Raw genomic sequence first — 26,471 nt, forward strand, 5'->3', positions numbered from 1 at the left:
GGGACAGACGAGAGAAACAGACAACAGCCGCTGGCCGGGGTGAAGAAGGGGCCGTCACAGCTGTGAGAGGCGATCAAGGCCAGAGACGGGTGTGGGGGTGGCCGTGGGCAGGTGAGTACTACTCAGGCCATGGTCACCCAGCCCAGAGGTGGTGGGGAGCAGTGGGTGTGGCCAGGGCCCCCACCCCCGTACCCACGCAGGCCCGGCCGAAGGCATCGCGCTGGAAGCCTGGTTTGCAGTCACAGCGGTAGGAGCCGGGGAGGTTGTGGCAGACTTGGGTCTCGCTGCACTGGTGCACGCCTGCCTCACATTCGTTCACATCTGCAAGGAAGGCAGACAGGCTCAGGGGGGCACAGTGCCTCCCGCTCTTGGGCACCAGGGTCTCCCAAGCAGGCCCCAGCAGGGTGGGAGGGGGAGCCAGCCTTACCCACACACTTGGCACCATCCTCGCTGGCATGGTAGCCGCGCCCGCAGAGCAGGGGATTCCTCTGGCAGATGTAGGAGCCCACTGTGTTAATGCAGCTGAAGCCGGGCTTGCAGGGCTCAGGCAGTGACGTGCACTCGTTAATGTCTGCAAGAGTGGGCCCAGGTGGCAATGGTCAGGCTGTGCCACCCCGCCGCCTCCTGTGAGGGGAGGATGCCCCGGGCATCTCACCTGTGCCCCACGCATATGCTAGAGTGACATCATCACCGAGGCCCTGGGTGCTTACCACCACACAGTATGCCGCCGACCCGCCTCCAAAAGCCTCTGTGCCTCCCAGGATTGAATGCAAACACCGCACCTCAGGTGCAGTGCCCCACCGGCCTAGGCCTCCGCCTCCCACCCTCCTCTCCACCTGAGGGGCTACCGTGAGGGTGCTGCTGCCCGTTCCACCCATGGCTGCCTCCCTGCCACTGCCGGATCCTACTCACTCCGGAGCCTGGCCAGCAGGGGCCAAGCTTCCAGGGAGGGCAAGGGTCTCCTGGCTCCTGACCCCCAGCTGTTTGGAAGAAGCTGAAGCAGGGGCCTGAGATCAGAGACACACTCGGGGACCACAACGGGGCCAGCCTATGTCAATGCCGAAAGCGCAGCCACTCGTGGGGATGGGGGCACGGAGCCAACCTAGCAGTTCTAAATGGGCAGTCAGGCCGCGTGCAGTCGGGGCGGAGCGCTGCCTGGTAAACTTTGTGTTCTAGTCGTGCGGGCAACCAGGACATGACAGAGAAGATTGTCTCTGCTGGTGGGGATGGTTAAAAAGTAGGAAACACACTCACCGAGTCTAGGGGTAAAACCGGGACCCCCCCACCCCGAGAAGGAAGAGCCCCAAGAGAGGCTTCACTTCTTCCTCCCTGCTCCCCTCCTGGCACGGAGTGACGGTCAGACCCTCATGCCCACTGCCTGGATGGGCGCCAAGGGCGGGAGGGACACAGGCTCCTCACAGTGCTCCCCAGCAGCCTCACTCACCCACACAGTTCCCCTCGGGGTCCTGCAGGAAGCCCTGCATGCAGCGCTGTCGGGTCTGGCAGTAGAAGTGGCCCTTGGTGTTCTGGCACGTGAAGCCCGCCTGGCAATTGTGCGTGCCCAGTGCACACTCATCCACATCTGCAAGGAGGCCACGTTAGGGGGGCCCTCAGCCCGACACCCAGCTTGTACCCACCCACCACGGAGCCAACCTCAGGCCACTGGGCTGACGGGAGTCTTCTGCGCCAGAGAAGCTGTGGGGAGCCCCATCGCCTAGCGCGACACACATCCCGGCAGTTTATAAGCACGCCTGCTGGCCTGTGGTGTATCCTGAATCCTCTCAAACCTCTAGAAGTAGATCCCCTGACCTGGCCCACCAGACAAAGGGGGAAGTGGAGGCAGGAGAGGGAGTCTGGGTGGGATGAGGGCCCAGCAGCCTGGCCCAGGGGCCTGCGAGGGTGAGAGCAATATTCAAACCACTGAGGCCCTTGGTCAGCCATCCTCGGGTGGCCGTGTGGACGGGCAGGCCTGGGAGCTCTCATGGCAAAGCGGCTGACGCAGGGATGAGACCGTGGCTCTCACCCCGGTGGTGGTCCTCGTGGTGACCTCAGAGCCTTCACCAGAACTCTCTACTCTGGCCCTCAGGGTGGCTGCTCACGCCTGTGTCTACAGTTGACCGAGCACAGAGCCACACCACCCATCGAGGAGGAGACCAAGGTACGGGGCAGGAGAGGGGCACAGAGAGCTAAAGGCCCTGCTAAGATTTCCTCAGCCTGGATTCCTCCGAGACCAACGCCTATTGGCCCGCCCTGTCCGTCCGCCTCCCCTCCTGTGTCTGACCCTTCCTCTCCCGGTTCCCAAGGCTTTGGCCATGTTCCCAGAGGCCAGGCCTCGCTCAGGGCCTGCATGGCTTCCAGGACCCCAGACATGAACCCGGGAGGCAGTGGGCTGGGGCACTCAGTGCTTCCCCAGGTGTCGGGAAGGCAACCTGGTTCAGAGGGTCAGCACTCGCCGGCCACCCAGGTCACCCTCCCACCCCCACTCCCAGGCTCCAACCAGTGCAGTCGCTGGGGCTCAGAACCCCTGAGCACTTCTGCAAGGCCTGTCTCCTCGCTGGCATTCCCCGGGACTTTCCTCGTTGACAAAAGGGCCCTATCGCCGACGGTGGTGGCCAGAACTAACCTCCTCCTAAGCCCTGGCCTGCCAACGAGAGACTCCCTTTCTGACTGTAACCGTGCCAATGACGTTCCCTCACCTGCCCCAGGGCCTTTGTGCCTGCTGCCCCCTCGGCCTGCAACCCCTTTCCAGAGGTCTTCTCAACGCTCAGGGGCCTCTCCAACAGCACCTCCGCCCAACACAGCACCCAGCGGGGCCCAAGCCCCACTCAACCCCCATGCTGTGTGATTGGCTATACCCCATCTCTGAGGTCAAAGATCAGTACCTTTGTGGCCCTCGAGCTCCTGCCAGGACACACCCAAAAAGAAGGCTAACGAGTATGCCCTCTCTTCTTAGAAGGCTAGAATTTTCAAGTGAATGAGGAGGAAATGATTCTTCAAAGGGGCCCCACCTCAATATGCAGTCAAGGACACAGAGGCAGGCAGCAGGGAAAGGCAGGGTCTAAACACCCAGCATGCCGTCCACCCGTCCATCCATCAGAAGCCCAGCCCAGACCCTCTGCTTTCTCACCACTTACCCGACACCTCCACCCCTGCAGTCTTCCCGGCCGAGTGCTGACATCTCCCCAAGAATGCAGCAGGCGTCCCCCAGCACGTCAGGGTGGAGGGAGGGGGCCCCAGCAGAGCCTCTCACCTGTACACTCGCCGTCCACAAGGGTGTAGCCCGGCTCGCAGGTAAGGGCTTTGTAGCAGCGGAAGGAGCCCAGGGTGTTCACACAGTGCTCGCCCCTGCTGCACGTGTGCAGGGCAGTCACGCACTCGTTGATGTCTGCCGGGGAGGGGGGGTGATCAGGGGCTCCGCAGGCTCGGAAGAGGATGGAGAGCCAGCGGGCCTTGCTGGCCAGGTCCTCCCCGTCCAGAGAGGCACACATGGTTCTGCCCATCCGTCCATTCATTCAACAAAGATTTATTGGGCACTGGCAAGGCGCCAAGTGCAGTTGTCCTTGGCTCCAGGGATGCCTCGTCGACGAGACAGACGGAAAGCCCGGCCCTTGTGGCGCTGACATCCAGAGCAGGGGACACGGTCAACAGACAGACACAGAAACACGTGATGTGGGAGGCGGTGAAGAGTCTACCAGCATGGCAGACCCAGGTAGGACTGGGGAAACGAGACGGCTGAGTTGGGGGTACAGGGTGATCAGGGAGGGCTCACATGGGATGGCAGTAGAGCGAGGATTTGGGAAGCAGGCCTGGAGGGTGTTCTGAGCAGAGAGAATGGCCAGGGCCCTGAGGGGGGGCCTGCTGGGCATGCTGGAGGCATGGAGGGAGCAGGTAAGGGAGGAGAATCTAAGAGTCTTCAACCCAGAGGGCAGGAGAGCCAAGGGAGGGGCCAGGGAGGAGGGACATGGTCTGAGGTCTCCATACCAGGGTCCTAGCTGCACCACAGAGCCATCTCCAGGGGTGGAGGGAGGCAGGTCAGTGAGGAGGACCTGCATCCCCCCAGACGCCCAGGCCTTTAGCTAGGGCAGACCCTTCTGCAATATTCTGAATGTGGAATGGATGTGCTTCACTGATGGCGGGGAGGCGGGCTGAGGTCTCCCTAGGAGAGCAGGTCAGGCTCGAGAAGCCAGTATGCAGGGTCTGATAGCAGCCGCTGAGGCCACCTGAGCTTGCTGGGAGGAGGCCGGAGACACCCCCCTGAGTCCCAGAAGCTCTGAGAGAGATTCATGTTCAGTGAGCATCTGGGTGGTAAACACAGGCAGAGGGGGTGCAGATACCAAACCCAGCAGTGATTCTGGGGACAGTTGGGAACACGGTTTAGGGAGGGAAGATGTGAGAGAAGGGGCGAGAGGACAGAGAAGTCAGCCTCTCCCCACTCGGCCCCCAGCCCCCTTGGAAGTGAAATCCCAGAGCAGGCAAACGCAGAAGGCTCTGGGGATGGGGGTGGGGGGCAGGAGTCATTGCTGCCAGGAGGGGGGTGGCCAGAGGGAGGCTACACTCACTGCACTGGGTGAGGGGAAAGTCGGGGGAAGAAATCGTGATGGTGGCTATGCACGCATAGTACATAGGGCCGATTCAGTTAAAACGGCCGAAGTTAGGGTACACACTCTACCACCAAAAAAGCACAAGGAAAGCCTCTCCCCGAGTGGGACACCAGGCCTGCCCAGCCACTGCCTCCTGAGAGCACCAGCAGGCAGGGTGCACATCGCCCCTTCACCGACTCCCTCTCTCCCTCCGGCTCAAGGGGAGGCCGGCCAAGGGGTGCGGGGAGTCAAAGACACTGCCCCTAGGGGGGCGGGGCAGAGCCACACAATCAGGGTCCTGGGCTGGGGCTGTCCAGGCCTGGCTGGACCAGACAGAGGGGGAGGGGCATGGCTGCGAGGCATGAGACCCTTCCAGACAAGCAAGGAAACCAAACAGTGCTCCCGAGCCAGCAAGACGGTCGGGCGGCGGGGCGGGAGGGAAAGGGTTCCAGGGAAGGCCCGGCTGGCAGGATGGAGAAGTCTGGTGTGGACGCTGGGTGGCCAGGGGGTGATATCCCCAGGTCCCAGGAACACGGTGGGAGGAAGCACAAGGGGAGAGGGGCTCAGGAGGGGGTGGGCAGCTCTTCCAGATGATGAAACCAGCTCTCCCAGAGCCAGTCTGTGGCCAGAGTAGGAATGGCCAGGCCACCTGACCCAGGGCCCCCAAGGGGGCTGTCCTGTTCCCCATCATGCAGACACTGCTGATGAGGCAGGTACTAATCAGGGCCGCTGCCCTCCGTGTCCTCCCTCATAGGCCAGCGCACCTGCACCGTCCCCAGCCAGGGACCTTGGCCTCCAAGAACAGGGCATTGAAAGCATATGGCAAAGCCTGGGGCCCACAGCAGCCACCATACGCCCACTAGGGGACCGGGACTCTGTCCAACTCAACCCTGACTCCCTGTAGTCACACACCTCCTGGGATGGGGCACTGGGAGGGAGTGCTCCCTCCATTTGCAGCCTGATTCTGTCTCACACATCGGATGAATCATCTTAATGATGCCAAACACTTAAGCTTACATTTAATTCAACAAACCTAGGTGAGAGCTGTTACCATCTCATTGCAAACACAGAGGCTCAGAGGGGTTAACTGACTTGATAAGGGCTTTTATTGGCCAGAGAGCGACCAAGCCAAGGCATTCAGCAGCCCACTGGCCCTTCCCCCTGCCGTCTGGGCGTTACAGGTATGGGCAATGCACACCTGACCTGCAGACGCCAACAGACACTTGCAGGTGAAGACGTGATGGAGGGGATGAATGATGGCAAGGAAGTATGGGGGTACATGGAACAGAGGCGCTGCAGATGTGGCCAGAATAAGAAAGGGGAGGGCAGCGAGGACGAGACTGAGGGCCAATAAATTTTGCTGAATGGAATGTACCTTTGCTCTGTGATGCCCAAACCCACTGAGCAACCGTCCGAGACCCCTCCCCTCCGGGACATCTGGACAGGGGCCCTGCAGAGCGCCCCTCCAATGCAACAACAAGGAAGCGCACAGTGGGCCGTGGTGCCCGTGTCCTGGGCAGCGGACCAGCCTCTGGATGGGCATGGTCCAAGCAGGAGGAGGGCACCCAGCCCCACAAGCTGACCGGAAGTGTGCATGTTGTGCCGTGGCCGGAGGTCAGGGCAAACATGTGAGAAGCCAGTGCTGTGGCCGTCTGCCCGGTCGCACAGGGTGAGCAGGGGACATGTTCAGGCTGGATTGTAATCCACAAGCACAGAGAAGACCGACACCCACAACTCCCACCCCCCAGTCCCCTCCAGTGGCCTGACCCCATTCTGAAAGGCCATCCCACCTCCACACCCTGTTTTGGCTGTTGCTCCACCCCATGCCCTCCCTTCTGCTACAGCTTGCCCACGCTTGGAGGCAGGTGCACATGCCACCTGCTGCAGAAGGCACTGTGGTACTACATAGCTAGAATGGCCCTCCTTTTGCTCGGATCTCTGCGGCAGTGCTGACGCCAGCCTGCCCTGCACCCCTGCTGCTCTGTTCTTTCCCCATGGGGTTGGAGGAGACAGCGTTTATATGTTCCCCGTAACATCAGGCTTGCCCAGCCCTGCGGGAGGCTCCCGGTCCACAGTCCTATGGCCCACAACCCTCCAGCCCCAGGCTTCGAGAGACAGGTATGAGCCCTGCCTAGTCCTCTGGGGCCCGATGCCTCGCCGGCAGCAGCATCACCCGCAAACCCACTGCAGTCAAGTCGATTCTGACCCACGTGGACCCTGAAACGAGACCTTTATGGGAGCAGCCGCCTCATCTCTCTCTCCAGCAGAGGCTGGAGGGCGTGAACCCTTGGTTAGCTGCCCAACGCTCAACCCCCTGTCCTGCCAGAGCCCCTGCACCCTAGACGAGAGCGGAGGAGACAGGAATGCCAGCTTCTCAAAGTCAGCAGCCAGGACTGTCCCGGCGTCCCCACCCTCCCCTTCCCACCCTGGATGCATCTAAGGATCAGACACTGCACACAGGCTGCATAACCTCAGTACCAAGTGGGGGGCTGTCACCTCTGCCGGCAGAGGAAGAGGTCATTTGCCCGAAGCTGCAGAGCTACTGAGAAACGGGGTCCTGTTTAAGGCCCCAAGACCCACATGAAGTCCCAGCCAGGCCACACAGCAGCTAAGTTATCTGACTCCACACACGTGCCTGGGGGAAGCAGCCTCCAGGAGGACAAGCAGGACAGGACACCAGGACACGGAGGACGTGACACGCAGTGCAGGGTGCCAGCTGTGCTGAGCTCACATGCAAAGGGCCAGGCCCTTTCGTATGTGGCTTCAGGGTGGCAATGGCTTGCATGGTGCAAGGCAGAGAGCCATGGCGGTCGGTGGGCGGCAAGCAGGGGCTCTCGCTTACCCACGCACTTCCTGTGCGCATTGAGGAGAAAGCCCTCCGCACAGAGCACTGTGTGGTTGACACAGTAGAAGGATCCCAGGGTGTTCACACAAAACTGCCGCCGGGTACACCCGTGAGCACCTAGCAGGCACTCGTCTTGGTCTAGTGTCGGCCGCAGAAGGAAAAACAGAAGGGCTGTTAGGGAACGCGGCCTGCCGGCGAGCAGGGAAGCCAAGGCCTGGAGCAGGGCAGGGCTCTGCCAGGGCCGCCCAGCCCACCGCAGCTGGCGTTTGTACCCAGGTCTGAGTGTGAAGAGGCGAGAGAGCTCAGCGCCCGAACCCACTGGCCCAGGCTGGGTGAGGAGGACTGCGGAGGAGAGGGGCCTGCCCACGGCCACAGACCAGAGTAGGGCCCACCAGCCTCTGCACACGACCTACCTCTACAGGCAGCCAGGGACACAGGGGCACACGCTGCAGACACAAAGTGCTTTTGGGTGGGGGGAGGGGTGTGTGTGTGTGTGTGTGTGTGTGTGTGTGTGTGTGTGTGTGTGTCAGGGGGTGGAGTGTCAGGCTAGCCACAGAAAGGGAGAAGGGGATCTAGGAGCAGCTGCGGGGCCTAGGCTCTGTCACTTGATTTTGCCACATTTCAAAAGGAATCTGGACTTTAACGGAAGAACAAAAAACCAGAACCAAGCTTGAGCTTCTCACAGTGGGTAAGGCAGAGCAGATCAGGACTCCTTTGCCGTGAGACAGCACCGTCAAAATGCCGACCGGCAGGGACACTGCCACTTTCTCACAAGGATCCCCACAAGGAGGAAGTGGAGCCGGGGGAGGCATAAGTCCAGGCCAGCCCCCCACCAGGAGGAGCAGAGGGGAGCCAGGCCTGGTCCAGGCCCACTCCCGGCCTGGGTCTTGTGAGATGAACTCACAGCTGCAGGGTCACCTTCTACCTCCAGGCCATCTAGAAAGGGCAGCCACGTGGTGCCATGCTGGGTGCCCTGGGTAGGAGTCCCACAACCCATGGGCACAGGGAATAGTTCATCCCTCTCAGAACAATAGCCTCAGTCAGCAACTGGTGAGGGATGCTGGCTCTGGTAGGAGGTGAGTGGCTTTGCAGACAGACTCACATAGGGGCCCTATGCCTGGACTTGCTCTAAGTTTTCCGTGGGTCCCCTGTGCTGCCACATCCCAGATGGGAGGAGTAAAACCTCGCAGCCTGGTCCTGGAGGGACCATGCTCTGTGGGTCCCAGGCTGAGGGCCCACCAAGATGAAACCCAGACTCCTGCCCCAGCTCCCAGGTAGGTCCGTAGGTGAGCAAGTGTGCCACAGGGTCTCTTCAAAGCCCTGACGTGGTGGCAGCAGCTCATGGTTACTAAGGTGACGAGCACCCCAGGGTCCTGACCTGGCAACAACGGAGTGTCCCTGGCACGTTCACTTTCCTGGCATGGCCATGTGGCTGCAAACTAGCTCTGTGGGCGTGCACCCGCAGCACCCACACCCCCCGATGCGGATTCTAGGAGTGGGGCCGCCAAGCGGGCACCTGCACTTCCGACTCTACCGCCTGTGAAGTCTGAGCTCCTCGCTTCAGGCGCAATGGTTCTCAATCTGTGGGTCGCAACCCCTTTGGGGGTCACCCAATTCACAACAGTTGCAAAATGACAGTGATGAAGTAACAACGAGAATAATTTTGTGTGTGGGGGGGGGTGTCAGCACCACATGAGGACCTGTATGAAAGGGTCACAGCGTGAGGAAGGTGGAGATCCACTGCTCTAAGGTTTGGCAGACCCTGCACTGCGAACACTCTGCCCCCCTGCTGGTCGCCTATGAGGCCCTCCCTGCCGTCCTGCTGCAGCTGCTAGACTGAGGGGGGAGGGGGCAGTTCTCATCACAGTACACAAACCTGCCCCCCTGCCACCAATTAACAGTGTGAGATGACCCTGCCCACCTCCAGCAGCCTCCGCCCTCACCGAGGCCAACTGGGGCCCGCAGGCCGAGGGTGGCCATGGCACTCACCTTCGCAGGACACGCCGTCGGCCATGATGGCGTAGCCAGGGAAGCAGGAACACATGGCTGTGTCCCCGACGATGTTACACACCTGCTTGCAGGGCCCGTTGTCTAGGAGGAAGCAGCACAGTAATCAGAGCCTGTGTCCCCCACCCCACCCCACCCCACCTCCAGGCTAGGGGCACCACCCCACTGGTCCACAGCAGGGACAGACTCCCCCTGACGGCACGCTGCGGAGCCCAGGCGCCAGGCCGCCTTTGGTTACCGTGCCTGACTTCCACCTTGTGACAGTCTAACTTCTCCTAGTAGCCGCGAGGGCCCCGTGGAGCAAGAAGCCGAGAGGAGGGAGAGAACGAACCGGGCAGCAGAGCCGCAGAGAGGAGCTCCCTCTGCCTCACTGATGGCATCTCCCCGATCTCATGGCCGGCTGTCCCAATCGCCCAGTGCTGAGAGGGGAAGCAGCCAGGCAGCTTGCTCGGGTGCCGAGTCCAGCAAGGAAAGGCACAGACCCATGGGCACAGGGACCCCCTGTCACAGGGCCCTCCGCCAACTAACCCCGGGCCCAAGGCAAGAGCCTGCTACTTCATCGGGAAACCGTGCCGCACACTCCCACCTGCCGGCAGCCCAGCCGCCTTCAGTCCCAGGGCCTTGCTCCACACACCGGCCCCTCACTTACCTTTGCAGGTGTTGGGTTGAGGCAGGGGTAGTGGGATTGTGTTGGAGATCACTGGGGACGATGGTGCCCTTGGTGCAGACTGTACCGCAGACTCCACTTTGGGGGGGTTATGTTCTGTGGCAAGCAGGGCACACGGAAGAGAGGCTCAGAATCAGAATGCTCAGGCCTGATGTGTGGCGCGCTGCTCACACCCCTGGGCGCTGGACAGACCCTCACCATCCTCCCCTTTCACAGAGGAAGAGGTGGGCTCAGTGAGGGGAGAGCATCCATAATTGCACCAGGAAGTAGCTGAGGTACAAAAGAGAGGAAGGGAGGGAGCTCCAGACAGGTGGCAGGGAGGAACTCTTTCGGGACCAGGGGCTAGGGCAGCCCCCTGGGTTCCCATTGGGCACCCAGGACTCCATGAAGCTGGTGCTGGACACATACCTATGTCTGCCTCTGGGGACAAACCCCGAGGCTCTGGGGCCTGTCTGCAGGGCCTCCCCAAGCCTCACAGCTGGGGCTACCAGCTCCTAGGGGTGTACCATGTCGAAGGATGGGGCAAAAGACCCCACAATCCTTCCTGCCTTGCCCTGAGGTTCCTGGGAATACTGTGGTCCACTGACAAGAGCAGCTTTCAGCCCTGCCCACACCCAAGCTACAGACCAGGAGGGCAGGCTCTTACCTGGACGGCAGGTGCGGCCATCGTCCTGTAGCAAGAAGCCAGGGAAGCAGGCGCAGCGGTAAGAGCCCACCGTATTGATGCAAAGGTGCTGGCACAGCTCCCCCGGCAGGAGCAGACACTCATCCTGGTCGTCACCAGGCAGGCTGTTGGCCAGCTCAGCCTCCGTGCCCAGGGACAGGGCCTCTCGACTCCCAACCTCTGCCTCTGAAACTGGGCACAGCCATTGCTTAGGATGTAGCAACAGGTCAGCCTGACTAGGTGGCCGAGTCCATGGGCCACCCAGAACTCAGTCCAGGTTCTCGCAGAACCCTCTGTGCCCAGCAGTGACAGCATGAGTGAGAGCCGAATGAATGGGCGGGTAGATACATGAACGCTTTATGAGCAAGCAAACGCGGGAGCGGACAAGCAAACCTTCAGCAGGAAGAGCAAACCCAGCAGAGCCAGGTTCCAAACTTCATCATCTTGAACCTCCTGCAGTGTCATGGGGCAAGACCCACAACACTCCCTGGGAAACACCTGAATAGCACCGGGAAGGACTTCCCTAACAGGAAGGGCCCCCACATCTGGATTCTAACGGGGTGGGACATGAACCTGACTCAGGCTGCCCCTCACTGGTACCTGGGCAGCAGGCACCTAGAGGCTCACTGGGGCTCCAGGCTCCTAGACACTATTTACAGCTGCTCAGGGATGGGTCCCTGGCAAAGGCCAAAGGTGATGGCCACAGGTGTGGTAGCCCGCAAATGGTTGTAAGGATGGTGAATAAGTGACCAACTCATTAGTTATTCATTCAATCATTTGTTAGTGTCTCTTGTGAGCCCAGCACTATGCCTGGTGCTGAGGGTGCAGCCTGAAGGGGGCTGCTAAGGAAAGTGGGGGACATTCAAGAGGTCTTCAAACAATTCACAGAGGGATCGAATGAAAGATAATGGAGTTTTTCAATGGGCTTCTCCATGTATTCTCCATGTCTGGTTATGCATGTGCACTGAAGACACGGGAATAGCATGGGCAAGTGGATGAGTGGAAGCAAAAGAAATGGAAGAAATGGCTGGACAGATGGACAGATGGCTGGATGGATGGGTAGCTACTTAGGTAGATCGAGAGGTAAGACTAGAGGATGAGGGGGATGAATCTAAAAGTAGATGGATGAATGAAAAGACAGGGGAACTAATGTGTGAAGGATCAGGTAAGGGATGGATGAGTCAGAGGGTGGTTTGGCAAGCAGGTGGATTTATGGGAAGGAAGATGTATGGGTCTGTAGGTCTATGGATAACTAGGAGGGAAGGTGGGTGGGTAAGTGGAAGGACAGATGGGTGGATGGGCCTATGGATGGACGATGGAGTGAATGAAGTAATAATGGATGATTGGCAGACGGGAGACACTGAGGGTGGTGGGTGAGATGAGAAGGTGTGAGGAGGAGGGAATGAATGAGAATGTAGATGAATGGGCAGATGTGTGGGCTAAGGGGTGCGGGGGCAAGTGGGGGCAGATGTGATGGATGGATGGGTAAAAACAGACTAGAGCGCTCACGGGCTGATGGGGAAGATGTATGCACCTGTAGGCAGATGAAAATGAGAGGGTGGATGGGCGGATGGTCAGACGGAAGGGCAGAGGGAGGGTAAACGAACATATGGATGGATGACTAAGTGAGCAGGTAGAGGAGGGGACAGGTGTGAATGGGAGGAAACAGATGGTTAGATGGAAAAACACACAGAGAGGCAGGGAGATGCACGGGTGTGGCGGTGGGAGAGGATGGGGAGGGCGGATGAGCCGATAGTGGAACAGAGAAAGGTGGTAGGCCATTAGTGGCCAGGTGGGTGGGTCAATAAATAGGACACTGAAAAAGATGGCCGTCTCAAAAAATAATGGAGTCAAGTCCAGAGTGAGAGGCCAATAGAGACACCTGCCTAGAAGACGTGCCTCTCAGCTGGCGGATACTAGTGGAGCCAGGTTCCCACAGAAGGCCAAGGGCAACCAGCCTGAGCTGAACGCCTCAACAGTGCTGCCCCTCTCACCCAACTGCTCAAGCTCCCTGGCCCTGGGGGCGGGGGCAGCACCCACCTCTCCGTGGGATGGCCGCGGGCTCCGGAGGCCTGTGGGGCTCTGACACGATGAGGGAGTCTTCGCCCTCGCAGCAGGAGAGCATCACGTGGTTGCAAGGGTAGCCCAGGTTGGGGTTGGACTCACACGAGTGGCCCTCGGCCTGTACTCGAAGCCCCATGGCACAGCAGTCACAGCAGTGCTGCAAGGAAAGGTTCAGCCATCACGGCCCGGTCACCGCGCCGCCTCTCTGGTCACACTGGATTTGCAGCGTCCTGCCTGACTGTGGGACACTGTGAGCACTCGGGGTCTCTGGGTGCAGCCTCGGGCCAGACGGGCTGGGGACCGGCTGGTGAGGGAGGTGGAGCTGATCTAGATCTTCTCTCTCCTACGCTCTGGGCATGCAGGTGAACTAATGTGTGAAGGAGTAGGTAAGGGGTGGATGACCTGGATGGACCACTCAAAGAGTTTGGCAAGTGGATTAATTCAGGGGAAGGAAGATGCATGGGCCAAAGAACAGAGGCGGGGGAGGGGGGGGGCGCGTTCTTTGCCTCCATGTCTCAGCTCCCAACCAGGTCTGGCAGAGTAAGGCCAACACAAGTTTTTTTGAAATCACGGAGGACCTCTCTGGTGGAAAGCCTACAGATTGCCCCTTGTCTGCATCCACTAGCCTCCTCCTCTCTAACAACAGAATCCCAACACTACCAGGCCAGCTAAGAAACAGCATTGGTCAGTGCTCCTTGTGGGGAGACACAGAAGGCAAATGAATGGGTGGGGTTCTCCGGACAGATTTTATCTGCGGCTATAATTAACTGGACAGTCCTCTCTGCTCTCCTTCCTCCTCTTTCATGGAGCACAGATGTGGTGGCTGGAACTGTATCAGCCATCGTGGGCCAAGAAGTGACCTTGACGACAGACGTTAGAAACTAAAGGTTGACTAAGAAAAAAACTAAAAGCAGCTCCGGTCCCTGAAAATACCATTTAGATCGATCCCATCCCCAAACTGCTCATTCTCCAAATAAATCCTTTCGTTTATTTAAATGACCGCGATGGACTGACCGCTATCAGCACCAGTCAATCACTCACTACTGCATCCACCGTCTTCGCAATGCCATGGCGGCTCCTCTTTCCAAGAGGCGGCCTCGGCATTGCGCTTTATGACTTTCGGTTTGGAGTCTGGGCCTCAAAAGGCCTCTATGAATTCTCCTGGGAGCCTGTCCAGCCTCAAAGTCAGAAGCCCAGACTAGCGTGCGGGAAGTTGAGCGACTACGTGGAGCAGAGATGAGTCAGAGACCCTATTCTGGACCGTGTAGCTCTACCAGAGCCATCAGCTGACAGGGACACACATGCAAGCTCAGCCAGGATGAGCCAAGTCAGCATGGCCCTGGTCAGTGGAAGTGCCCAGCTGACTCAACACTCGGGAGCTAAGGCAGCCCAGAAGCCTCTAGGTTTGGGGATGGTTTGTTACACAATAGCTAATCAATGCTCCAAATCTATACCCCAATACTAAATGTCGCCACCTGTTCAAGGCCCGACACACGCTTAATAAATAGTTCCTATGTTCTGACCATAACCACCCATTGGAGAAGGAGTGCTATTCACATGTTGACGAGGGAGACTCCGAGGCTCTGGATAGGGAAATGGTCCAGGAACAAACATTAAAGGGTGAGTCAGAAAGCATTGCTACAAAATCATAGAAGCTTTTATGGAAACAAAAATATTAAACCGCGAAGCTGTCATTGCCCAATATATCCCCGATCTACGTGGATCCACTTCTGAGGCTGTTTCCAGAGGGCATGTTGCTCACTCACCGAATTCTGTGCTCTCCGATACACACCAACTCACAGCAGCAGTTTAGCACCCCGAGGGCCTCGAACGGAGTCCCCTTTAAATGTTCTCTGGGTTTTAGAACAAAGTGAAGCCTGAAGGGGCAAGGCCAGGGCTGTCGGGTGACCCGGTAAGGTTCTCCAACAAAATTCTCAGAGAACAGTCCCTCACAGAATGAATAGATACATTGTCATCCTTTTTTTTTTTTTAATGCTCAGTGCAACTTTCTTGGCCATTTTTCTTACCCATGAAGTTTTTAAAAAACAATGTCTCTATTAATCAGTCTCTGTGATCATTCTGAGTCTTCTGAGAAAATCTATCACAATTAACCCTTGGGACTCCCCCCCAAAAATAATCGTTATGCCCTTCAGAGCTGTCATCTCTGCCTTAAATTGGCCCAGCAGACCCCCTGGGAAGCCACTGTCTTGATTGGACCTTTTTCCAAGCCGTCCCAAATGTGCCTAAGACACGAGGGAGTTACTGAGAGAGCCCGCCTGCAGCCACCCATCGATCTCAGAGACACGGTTACACGTGCTTTGTCTGAAACAAACCTGTGCGTGTGTGAACCGGAACACTCCTTTCTGACTTACCTTTCTAAACCTGCTTGTCACCAAAGTCCTGTCCAGAAGATCAGTTGTTCTCAGGGGGAAACTGACTCCCAAGTGACACACATTACACTCTGCACCAGCTCCCCAGTGCTACCCTTTACACATTTTTGTTACAATCGCCCAGATTTGAAACATGGCTGCTCTCTTTCATTCCCTCCCCGCCTCCCTCCTGCCTCCTGCCTCCGGGGCCCGGAATGAGCCAAGCATGGCCCTGACCCTGTTCCACAGTGCTTCCTGACCCTGTTCTACTACCCTCAGAGGGCCTCCCCGTTCGCTACAAAAACAGCCAGCCGTCAACCCCCAATAATACTACTCCCTTCTTCAGTGTAGCACATGACCACCCAGGCCCAGGATTTTCCCCAGCCTCCCTTGAAGCTCGGTGTGGCCACAGGACTAGGTTCTAATCGATGAGACATAAGTAGAAGTACGGCTTCCTGATTGCTCCTCGGGGTCCTCTTGAACACGCAGTGGGAAGTTAAAGCTGACGGGGAACCAAGAGAGCAGGACCACCCTTGTCCCTGATGGTCACATAGCTGCTACCCTGGCGCTGGCCCACCTGCCTCCCTCTTGCAGCCTCTGCGAGAAAAGCCCATGTGCTTGGAGGATTTTCAAGACTGACAGGGCAAGCGACACCTCTGACCCTGCCCTACAGACGTCCCCAACCACCAGCCTAGTCCTTCTGGCCTTCGCTTCAGACCTACTGGGTCTCTCTCTACCTACTGCTGTCTGAGGAGATTGTAACCTGTCCCTATCCCACTGCCCACACGGGAGAGTCCTTTCTCAAGAGCTAGTCGCTCTCCCAACTGCCACAGGGACTGACCATATCCTCCAGAGCCAAAGTCCTTACCAAGATCAACAGGAGAGGCCTCTCCCTCCCCTCCACTCCACCACCAGGCGGCCTCACTGCATCTCAGGCATGCCAAGCACACCTTCTCCAGAAGCCAAACCCACTGCCATTGAGCCTCGAACTGATCACGGGGGTAGAAAGCCCAGGCTTTCTCCAGCGGAACTACTGGTGGCTTTGAACTGCCGACCATGTGGACTGCAGCCCAACACGTAACCACTACACCACCTCCGAACCACTGTTCTCACTGAGCAAAGCGCTTCACACAGTCATCCGCAGGGCTTGACCCTCCTCCAGGGCTCTACCCTAATTGTCCCCTTCTTGGTGAGGCTGTCCCCACCCACTGTTATCAGACACTCCAAACCCTGCACCCTGACACTGCTTCCCTTATCGATTCTCGCTCCTCTACACAACAAACCCTCCTACACGGTACACATACATATATACATACATGCTTCCTACGTGCTCATCCTGATCTTTGTCTCCTTGGCTAGAGAGAAAGCTCTAGGGGAGAGGTTGTCATGTCTTATTCCGTTTGTCCCTAAAGCCTCACACAGCCTGGTCCTTACTCAACACGTATTCTTCAAGGGAACTCAATGACGACTAATGATGCGTGATGCTTTCAATGCAGAAACCGACCCCAGGGGTGAAGGCCGCCTCAACCCCTCGACCCTCAGGGACTGTCAGGGCCGCCCAGCCTTGCGCCCCCACTGCAGGCTGGGAACTCCCGGTCAGGCTTGCCTTATACAGGGAGACGCCACAGGTATCGCTGTCCTCGGCCCCGCAGGCCTCACCCTCCTTGGCCCCCAGGACGCCAGTCATGCAGGTCTTCTCCTTCAGGTAGGAGGTGCAGCAGTGCTTCTGAGCTGTCCTGCAACAGAGAGCGCACTCAGCCCCAACCAAAGGCCCCCCAAACCCAGAGCCGGGCGTGCCTTCCAGTGAGCCTGCTTCCAAGGCTCCGAGGAGAAAAGTCCCCTCCCAGGTCACACAGCGGGCAGGCCCTGGTGCTGGTGGCTGGGGCATCAGCAGAAGCCGAAAACCCTGCCACACCAGGTGGGTTTCCCGCCTTGACTCAGCAAAGACTCCGGCCTGAGTGTGACCTGCCGCATGAGGGATGGGGGTTGACACACACTGATCCCCGCAGGGCCAGGAAGGACGTGGAGGTGGGGTCCTCGGTGGAGACGGGGTGGGAATACACCCAGGGAGCCCTAGGGAAGCACTGCCTCCAGGTCCCCAGACGCTGCCTCTTTATCTGTATCCTGGGGCCAAGGTGCCTCAGAGCCAGAACCGGGATCAAAGGCGGGGAGGGGGGGGGCGGTCCTAGGAAAGGGGTTTCTGTACCATCGAGGGAGGGCTATCCAGGGATAGAGCCAGAGCCCAAGAAGTGAGGAGCCTATCATCATGTGAGGGACGCAGACAAGCCACGGGCTGCTCAGGTCCTCAACGCTGGGGCCTCAGAATGTGAGCGCATTTGGAAACAGGGCCTCCTGCCGATGTCATCAGGTAACATGAGGTCATACTGGTAGGCTGGGCCCTAGCCCAATACGACTGGTACTGGTGTCGTTACAAAGAAGGAGACCGTGGTAGTTGTACGATTTCATGTCAACTTGATAAAAGGGGTGGAGCCTAGCCTGTCAGTCAGGGCATGGCCTGATGACGCTTCTTTGTGGGCGTGACATTCTCATGAGGATTCTGGGAACTTCCCCTCTTCCTCCCTGGAGGCAAGGCACTCTCTCTGCTTCACCTTCCTGTTGACAAGCCACAAGGAGCCACACTCAGAGAGCTAGAGGGGCATTGCACTAGCGCTGAGATGCTTCCACCGCCACTGGATCCACAAGACTTTCCACCCACTGGCCTGTGAGCTTCCTGTATTTGGCATCACTGTGTGTGCTGTGTGAGTCTGAAGAGGGATTCCTGGGCTGGTCTCAGACATATGGGCCAATATTGGCCTTATGGACTTGATCTGGACTGGGCTGGGATCGTTTCTTAATATACAATTACTCTTTGACATAAAGCTCTTTCCCATACATATCTGAGTGTCTATTCTAAACCTAGATTAACACAGAGATCAACAGCGAGATGGCGAGAACGGCATGTGAGCAAGGAAACCAAGCTGGGCGGGACGCAGACACAAGTCACGGAGCAGCAAGGCAACCAGAGGCTGGAAGAGAGGAGGTGGGTCGGCTTCTAGAGCCTTCAGAGAGGAGACGGCCCTGCTGCCATCCGGAATTTGAACACCTGGCCTCCAAAATTCTAGGAGAATACCTGTCTGCTGTTTTAAACCCGTGGCTGGCGGTGCTTTGCTTAGCTGGACACTCCAGGGGGCTGCCTGGCACGTGCTTTCACTACCAGAGAGCCTCAAATTAGGGGGACAGCAGAGGGGGAGGAAAGGGACACATTAGAACTGATTATTTTTTCTACAGAAGTCAGGGTGAGCTGGAATTTCGAAAACACGGGGTCTAACCCTGGCCATGCTGTCCATTAAGGAATTGCGTGGCTTTGGGTGAAGCACATTGCCTCTCTGAACCCCGTCTTCCTGGACTGGTAAAATAAGGAGGTTGGCCCAATGAAAAGAGGGTCAATGGCTGACAAGCTCTCCACTGGACCCTAGGGGAGAGAAGCCGTGGGCATAGATGAGGGTTTGGCTGAGAACCCCTACATCAGAGGGGCAATCCGCTGGGTAGTGAAAGGCCTTCCCTGGGGAGGTCCCCAGTGGCCATGTGAGGAAATGAGCTCAGAGGTGAGGGTGGGCGTCAGGGCAGGTCACGCACTCCACGGCAGTGACCACGGTGTGCACAGAGAATCGGGGAGGTGCCCTAGCAGGAACAGACCTGTAAGCACTGTACACCGTGCAGCCCCTTAAGGGTGCTTGGTAGGCTGGTACTAACTCAGGCGGTTCACGTGGTCTTGAGCCCAGTCTTGGGCGAAGCAGATGGCTAACCGCAAACACAACCAGGGGCCCTTCTGCACAGCAGGTGTTAAAGACGGAGGCCAGCAGGGGCCTGGAGGGTCCCACCTACCTGCAGATGTCACCCTCCGTACCACTCTCCGGGATGTCCAGGCATTCGTCATTATCGATGGCCCACTGCTGCCCAGCTGCGCAGCAAGTCTCGATCAGGTCCTTGGTGGAGACTGGCGGGGAGGAGGGGGGTTAACAGAGGGCAGAGTCAGCCCCAGGTACGGCATGGGCCCCAGGGCCTACAGGCACTGAGCACAGGAGATGCTCCTGGGGCTCATCCACACCCCCTCTAGGGCACCTACCCCACCTCCTCCCAGCCCTACCATGCACCTTGGCTGCTAACAGCAGGTTGCTATAGCCCTCCTGAGAAAACAGCCTGTCGCAGGGCTCCCGTGGGGCAGGGGTAGGGGTAGAGGGGAGTGCTACCAACAGCTGGCTCACATGCAGGTGCAGGAGCCCACAGGGGACAGCTCGGTGGTGCCATCGTGCCCAGAGCTCCCAAGGGTTAAGTCTGAGGCTGGCTCCTTCCTTCTTGTCCCACCCTGGCAGGGTCCCCCCACCCCACCCCAAACAAACCACACACACAGGAATCCAGGACTGGGACCCGAGGCAGGATCAGAGATAAAAAGATACAACCCTAACAAGGAAGTATGTTTAAAACTCACTGGGAAAGCTAATGGGGATGAGTCTGTGATGGGACGTGTCCAGGGTAGGGGTAGGGGTTGGGGTTGGGGGTAGAATTCCTTAAGCCCAAAGGCACAGACCGTGCACATGAGAGTCTCACCTGGCTGGAATACTGGTGATGGCAATTCCTTCTACCCATTCTCTGCATAGCTCGGACTCCATTGTTCTTTCTTATACTGGACTGAACTAAGGTCCCCGGCCTCTCCAAGACTACCTTATAGCAAGGTGACCAGATTTTCACATTGGTAAAGCGGGACACCATTGATAAAACGCATATCCTGGCGAAATAGCCACATGGCAGCCGAAAACCATATACCCTGGCTTGTCGTGCATTCTTTCCGAAAATCAGGACTTTTTAAAAACATCTCAGGATGCAGGAAAAATTGTTCAAAAGCGGGACGTCTGGTCACCTTACCTTATAGAGACAGATCCCTTGGCCTTAGGCAGAAGAAACAAGATGGGTGCCAGCCAGGACAATAGCAACAGCTGAAAGGCCTGGGCGAGGGAACTCTAATCCTTGCAGGTGTAAAATAAAGGTGAGTACCACTACCATTCCTATTTCACAGATGAATTGGGGGGTTAGAAATCCAAGCCTCACTTTTTCCTCTTCCCTTCCTCTTCCTGGGCCTCACTGGCCCCACGTCTGTAGCACGAGCAACCTGAGGGCCCTTTCTGTGACCCTGCCCATCACAAGCCTGGGAGGCAGCCAGGCAGCCATGTCGATTGAATGGCATTTTCTCTTCCTGACCTCCTTGATCATATGCCAGGTTTAAGTCTATGCTTGGCGGGCTTCCCACCATTCTCTCCTGGCCTCGTTCACCCCAGCTTCCCTCCTTTGCAGACAAAGGAATTCATGGGCCGTGACCCGATGGGAAGGCCATCCAAGCAAAACAAGAGGTGGGAGAATTACGCGGGGCCAAGTGCGACATGATCCTGCGCTGCCCACAGTGCGGGAGGCAGGGTCAAGCAAAGCTAATGAGGTGGGTGGCCCTTCATCCCCTCATCCAGGGCTTCCTTCCCATGATCCACTCCTGTCCTTCAAGCTCAGCTCTATGTCCACCCCTCCTCCTCCTCCTCCTCCTCCTCCTCCTCCTCCTCCTCCTCCTCCTCCTCTTCCTCCTCCTCCCCAGCAAGCCTGCACTCCCCCACCTCGTCTCTGGTTCTTATTAAAGTCCTGAGTGCCAGCCTTTCAGAGTTCCAGCCCTGGGGGAACGTCTCTTCTCCACCAACACCTTCCACCTGAGTGATCTCATCCAGGTCTGAGCGCCGTGCGGCAGTCCGTGACTTACAGTGAACCTGAGTTCTAACAGCCACATTTGCAACTGTTCTGCTGTTTGCACATCTTCTCGTTAGTAATTTTACAGTGAGAGCATCAGCTTAAGGTGTTACTGGACTGAATCAAAGGCTTCAGGTGTTTAAAAGCAAACAAACAAACAAATTGCCATCGAGTCGATGCGGGCTCATGGAGACCCTATAGGACAGGGTACAACTGCCCCTGTGAGTTTGCAAGACGCTAGCGCTTCATGGGAGTTGAAGGCCTCGTCTTTCCCCGAGGCACAGGCTGGTGGTTTCAAACCTCAGACCTTGCAGGTTGCAGCCCGATGCGTCCCCACGACGCCACCAGGGCTCCTTGTTGCTTGAAAAGAAGACCTAAATGCTGATTGCTTCGCGAGAGTGGGTGGGCAGATTGGGGGTGGGGGTGGGGCAGTGAGATGGTATGAGAAGGAAACAGTAAAGGACCATACAAACAACTCTACCTTCTTTCCCGACTAGACAACACCGCACTTACTGCCCCGGAGAATCCCTATGACCCAGCACCTTGCACACGTGGGGTTATTATACTGCCACCACTGACCAAATGCCAAGTTTGTCCAACTCTTCTTGATGGTGGACCTCATTATTAGCAGTTGTGGGGTTTATGTAGGTGCTAAACTAGGCTATGAGTGCATACATGCTGGCAATGCCCAAGATAAATGCAGACCAGACTTAGAAAGATACCGCTAATAAAGGGGAATTCATGAGGAGGGTGGGGAAAAGGGGGAATCGATGGTGTTCGAACTGACTCACAAACGGTTCACAGGCATCCAAGGCACCCAAAGTCAAGAACTAGATGTCGCGGCTTCCCTTTGCACCTCTGGCTTCTCCATCCACGGTGGCCGGCACACGGCTAACCCCTGTCACCCAGAGTTCCCCACCCCCTAGCCCTCTGCCTCACCAAACATGCTCTCTCAGCCCCCTGCGGGCGACGTGTCCAAACAAGCGAGCGGAACCATGTCCTAAGGTTTTCATGGGCTGATTGGGGGCCGTGGCTCCTCGACTGGCCTTTCTTCCTACTCTCCTGCTCGGTGCCCTCTGCTCCGACCTGGCCCTGGTGGTATTTGAACTACTGATGTCACAGCTGTCAGCGTCACACAAGCCACCTCAGCACCACCCGGAGCTGGTCTGTGGCCAACACCAGATGCCTTTGGAACGATGGCGCAGCACCGCCGCTTCGAGGAAGTTAACCTACGGGACCCAGGAGTGGACACAGGCATGCCGCTGACACCGCCCAAGCCCCTGGGACAGCAGTGGCCCCCAGACCACCGAGATCTCTGTCGTAGGGCAGCAGCCGCATCGTCAGTGGGAGCGCCATCCAGTCTCGGGCGGAAGTGGGCATATCTGCACGCCCCGCGGCGGAACAGCGTCTGAGATGTGCTGCGAAGGATTTGGCAAGCGTGGCATGCAGCCGTGCGAACAGAAAGCCATCCTTTGTCTTTCCAAGGGGATGTTTGGACATGCATTTGGGTACTTCCACTTCTGGAAGCAGTCCCAAGAAACTGGCCACCCCGAGCGCCTTGGGAGGAGTCCGATCTTTATTTATTTACGATCTCCTAAAAGGGTTGACCGTTCAATCAACATTATGTTTTACAAAGATCGCAAGATTCTGGGAATGCCAACCTCCCTTTGATCGCCCCAGCAGGAAGTCCTGACCCTTCTGGAGAGGCCCCTCCCCTCCACATTAAAGGCCTAAATAATTCCAGCTTTGGGAACTGCAGACCAACCCCTGCACCTGTGGGGAGGCCAGGAGGGTGCCGCCTCTGAAGGCCCCTGTTTGGACAGGATGTTTGTGGGTCTGAGTAAACAACCGGCTAGTGCAGCAGCCTGAGCTCCCCCAGCTTTATGTGCTCTTTAGGGTAAGGGGGGTGTCACCTGCAGCCCTGGGTTCCTGGATGCTTTTTACAACACCTGCAAGGTGGATAAACAAAAGAGGACCTTAGAGCTCGGCTGCCTCTTGTCTTCCAGCCACAATGGGCCCAACCCGAGAAGGGTCTCACACACACAAGCTAGAAATAGTGGAGAAACAGCAGAGCAGCGAGGCAGGGGCCCTGCGCAGGCCCACTCTCAACTCTGTGCAGACACCGACCTCGAAGCTCAGGTTAGTGCAGCCCTAAAACCACGCCTTCCTCACCCAATCCTAACTCTTCTCTCTACACTCTCCTGCTCCTTTGTGGGGCAAGTCCTGTCCCACCCTTCCCAAGTTGTCACCTTGTCCACCTGCTCACAACGCAGCCTTGAGCCTAGCCAGGTCACAGCTCAGTCACTCTTGGACTACCTGGGTGTCTGGTTTAACAGATCTTCCTGTGGGACCCAGCCTGAAGCTGTCTCATCACGTCGATTCTAGGACACAAACGCAGCACAAATGAGCGAAAGGTGGCTAACCAGTGATACAACAACTGACCACAGGGCGTGTGAGCTTGAACCTGGCCTATGTGACCCCAGAATGGCAGTTCCTCATCAAAGGAAAGGAGAGAAGAGGAAGGGCGAGGAGGAGGAAGGGGAAGTTCAAGGGCCTCATTCAGACCTCGCTAATTCCAGGGAAGCAAAGTTCACTCTGAAATGCCCGCGCGTCCTTCACAAACCCAGCTCTTAGCTCCTGGAGAGGAATTCTGGGTGTGCAGTAGCATATATTTCACTGTCCCTCACCCTGGCCTACAGGGTTAAGGGGCAAGAGGCCTCTCCGGACGAATAGGGCTTAGAGCTGACCCTTCAGCTCGAGGAGTTCAAGGTGTCCAACTCTTAGGAAGGAGCAGCCTCCTGGCCACCCTGCGCCACTTGCCTGCCCGAGTGGAGGCTGGGACTCCCTTTCCCACCAGAGCCCCACAGAGTCCCTGTGGAAATCACCACTCCCCCGCAGGGAAACCCAACACCAGAGGAAGCAAAGGAGGAACATGCCTAAAATCTCACACGGGGTCCCTAGAAGCCCATCTCATTTTGTGAGACGCTGGTATCATCTCAGGAGTCCAGGAAGGAGGGTACACGGGGTCTGAGGACAAAGACAAGCGCAGCAAATGGAACTGAAGGGGACGCAAGCAGACTACCTCACCCTCCCCAGGAAGAGTGCTGTCTGGGAAATAAAGGTCTCTGGTCCTATGATGTGAAGACAGCCCGGTGACGGTTAGATGTTATGTCAACGTGAACCTATGTGAAGGGAGGGGTGACGGGAGGGGTGGAGTCCAACCTGTCAATCAGGTTGGGCACCTGATGCCTCTTGGGCACAGGCCTCTTGTAAGAGAGACAGAGAGAACTCTCTTTGGTCCTTATTGTTCCTCCTTGATGAGATTCTGCGTCTGCCTCCAGTGCCGCCCAATGCGGGCGCTGATTCTGGGAGCCTTTTGTGCCTTGCCGTGTCCCCCCAACCGAGGATCCACTGGACTCTACACCTGCCAGCCTGCAATCTCCCTGATTCCCACTCCTGTCTCATCAGCCTGCATGCGTCGAAGAAGGTTCTGGCTAGCATCGGTCCCAGGGACTGCAGTTGGACTGGACTGGGACATCTGCTTGCCATCAAGTTCTTTCTTATGCATTTATAAGTGGCATTGGTTTGCTTTTTCTAGACAACAGAGGCTAACACAGCCCCAAACACCCAAGGAAGGAGGGCATCCAGGCTCAAGACCTGGGCAGGTTTTCCAAAGAGTTCAAATACGTTCGACTCTTGGCCTTTTTGAAAATGCAGTGTCTCCAAGATTCAAATTGAAATACCGGCAATTCCCAAGGTTATGGAGTCTGAGTTACACACCACCCAGAGTTATAAACCAATGCCCATAAACCTCTGTTAAAAATTAATCGTGCAATCAGACATATTAAAAAAAATCCCAGAGAGAGCACAAGAAAACTTCTAGAGATAATAGAGGGATATAACAAGGCACAAGGTCAATAAACAAAAGTCAGCTGGATTTCTAGACAGCAGCCATGGAAAATCTGGGGAACAATTCCATTCCCAACAGCATCGAAGAGAATAATACATCTAGGACGAGATCTAACCAGGGATGGGAAGGACTTGTGCACTGACGACTACCAAGCATTGCTGAAAGAGATTTACGACTTAAATAAATGGAAAGATGTTCCATGTTCATGGACTGGAAGACTTAACATCGTTAACAGGTCAATAACACCCAAAGCCATCTGCAGATTAGAAGCAAGTCCAATCAAAATTCCAACAGCCTTCTTCTCAGGCATGGAAGAACCTATCTTCAGCTTTATATGAATTGTGAAGAGGCCTGAACAGCTGAAGAAATGCTAACATCCTGTAACATCCACAGGACTCAGGAGCCCTGGGACAGAACTGGGGGTTCAGATGGAAATAAACTCACTCATCTATGGTCAACTGATTTTTGACAAGGATGGCTAAGTCCACTGAACAGGAAATAAGAGTTTCTTTGTTGGATGATGCTGGGAAAACTGGATTCCCACAAGCCAAAAGCAGCAGCAGCAGAACCTAAGCCTCACATCAGACCCAAATACAAATACCTCACAAATACCCAAAAGGGGTTAAGAACCTAAATAACTAAAACCATAAAGTCCTTAGGAGAACAAGCAAAAGAAATGCTGTCGAATCTAACTTTCAAGAACAAATTATCTAATATAATAAGAAAAGTTAAAAAAGCAGAAGACAAAGTAAACAAAATGGGCCTAGAAGAACCAAAGCGATCTTGAAAAGTACGGAGCTGAAAGATGTCCACGATCAGTTATCAAAAATTACTAGCACGCTGCAATCACATGGGCCGTGGAATAAGTGCACAAACATAAACAGATACGTAATGGAGCAGGAAGAAGAGTGCAAACAGGCATCCGTACATAAACAGTCACTTGATTCTTGGCAAGCGTAACAACATATACCCAGGGGTACGGTGTGGCCTTTCTAATTCGTGCTGTTGGATCAACTGACTCTCCATTAAATGAAAAAAACAATTATTTTGACTCTTACTTATACCACACACCAAAACAAATTTCAGATGGACTGATGACCTAAATGTAAAGTGAAATGTAAAATAATAAAAAGCCTTGAGTATTATATAGGAAAATATATTTATTTTCTTGGGGTGGACAAATACTTCTCTAACAAGGAACAAGTGGGATATGGACCTGTCATTGGTATTAAAAACAAAAACAAAAACAAAAACACATGCTACCCTGATTCAGGAATAAGAAATTTCTTAGCCCTGTTCAAAAGGCGTGGCCTCAGGTAACATGAAGAACTGAGACTCCAGAGACAACTCCTGCTCAAAGGGGGAAAATGCAGAACAGAATTTAAAATTCGCTTGGACTCCAGGCATCCTGGAGCCATGCACGTTGAAAGAACCCCTGAAACTATCTCTCAGAGATGATCTTTGAGCCTTGGACCAAAATTATCCCCTGAGGTCTTAAAATCAAACGATGGTTTCGTTTAACTGATTTGGTTTCGTTTGTTTTTTTTAAAGGCCCGCTTTGCGCATCAGTGCTCCTTTGCG

At 56.3% G+C, this 26,471-nt stretch overlaps 1 protein-coding gene across 3 annotated transcripts in view; it reads right to left on the reverse strand.

The window, feature by feature from the left end:
* Window positions 1-26,471, reverse strand: part of FBLN2 (fibulin 2) — a 76,304-nt gene that overhangs the window by 10,505 nt on the left and 39,328 nt on the right. Inside the window, exons 3-13 of one of the 3 annotated variants that reach the window (XM_075550090.1) lie at window positions 19,082-19,193; window positions 16,803-16,932; window positions 12,804-12,984; window positions 10,746-10,955; window positions 10,082-10,195; window positions 9,415-9,516; window positions 7,423-7,563; window positions 3,251-3,385; window positions 1,445-1,582; window positions 428-571; window positions 193-321 (exon numbers count right to left, since the gene is read on the reverse strand). In XM_075550090.1, coding sequence (XP_075406205.1) covers window positions 193-321; window positions 428-571; window positions 1,445-1,582; window positions 3,251-3,385; window positions 7,423-7,563; window positions 9,415-9,516; window positions 10,082-10,195; window positions 10,746-10,955; window positions 12,804-12,984; window positions 16,803-16,932; window positions 19,082-19,193 — 1,536 coding nt within the window. The remainder of the gene's footprint in view (window positions 1-192; window positions 322-427; window positions 572-1,444; window positions 1,583-3,250; window positions 3,386-7,422; window positions 7,564-9,414; window positions 9,517-10,081; window positions 10,196-10,745; window positions 10,956-12,803; window positions 12,985-16,802; window positions 16,933-19,081; window positions 19,194-26,471) is intronic. The other 2 variants (XM_075550092.1, XM_075550091.1) reach the window with 2 other exon arrangements.

Source organism: Tenrec ecaudatus, chromosome 5 (assembly GCF_050624435.1).
Source record: "Tenrec ecaudatus isolate mTenEca1 chromosome 5, mTenEca1.hap1, whole genome shotgun sequence".
NCBI classification, from domain to species: Eukaryota; Metazoa; Chordata; class Mammalia; order Afrosoricida; family Tenrecidae; genus Tenrec; species Tenrec ecaudatus.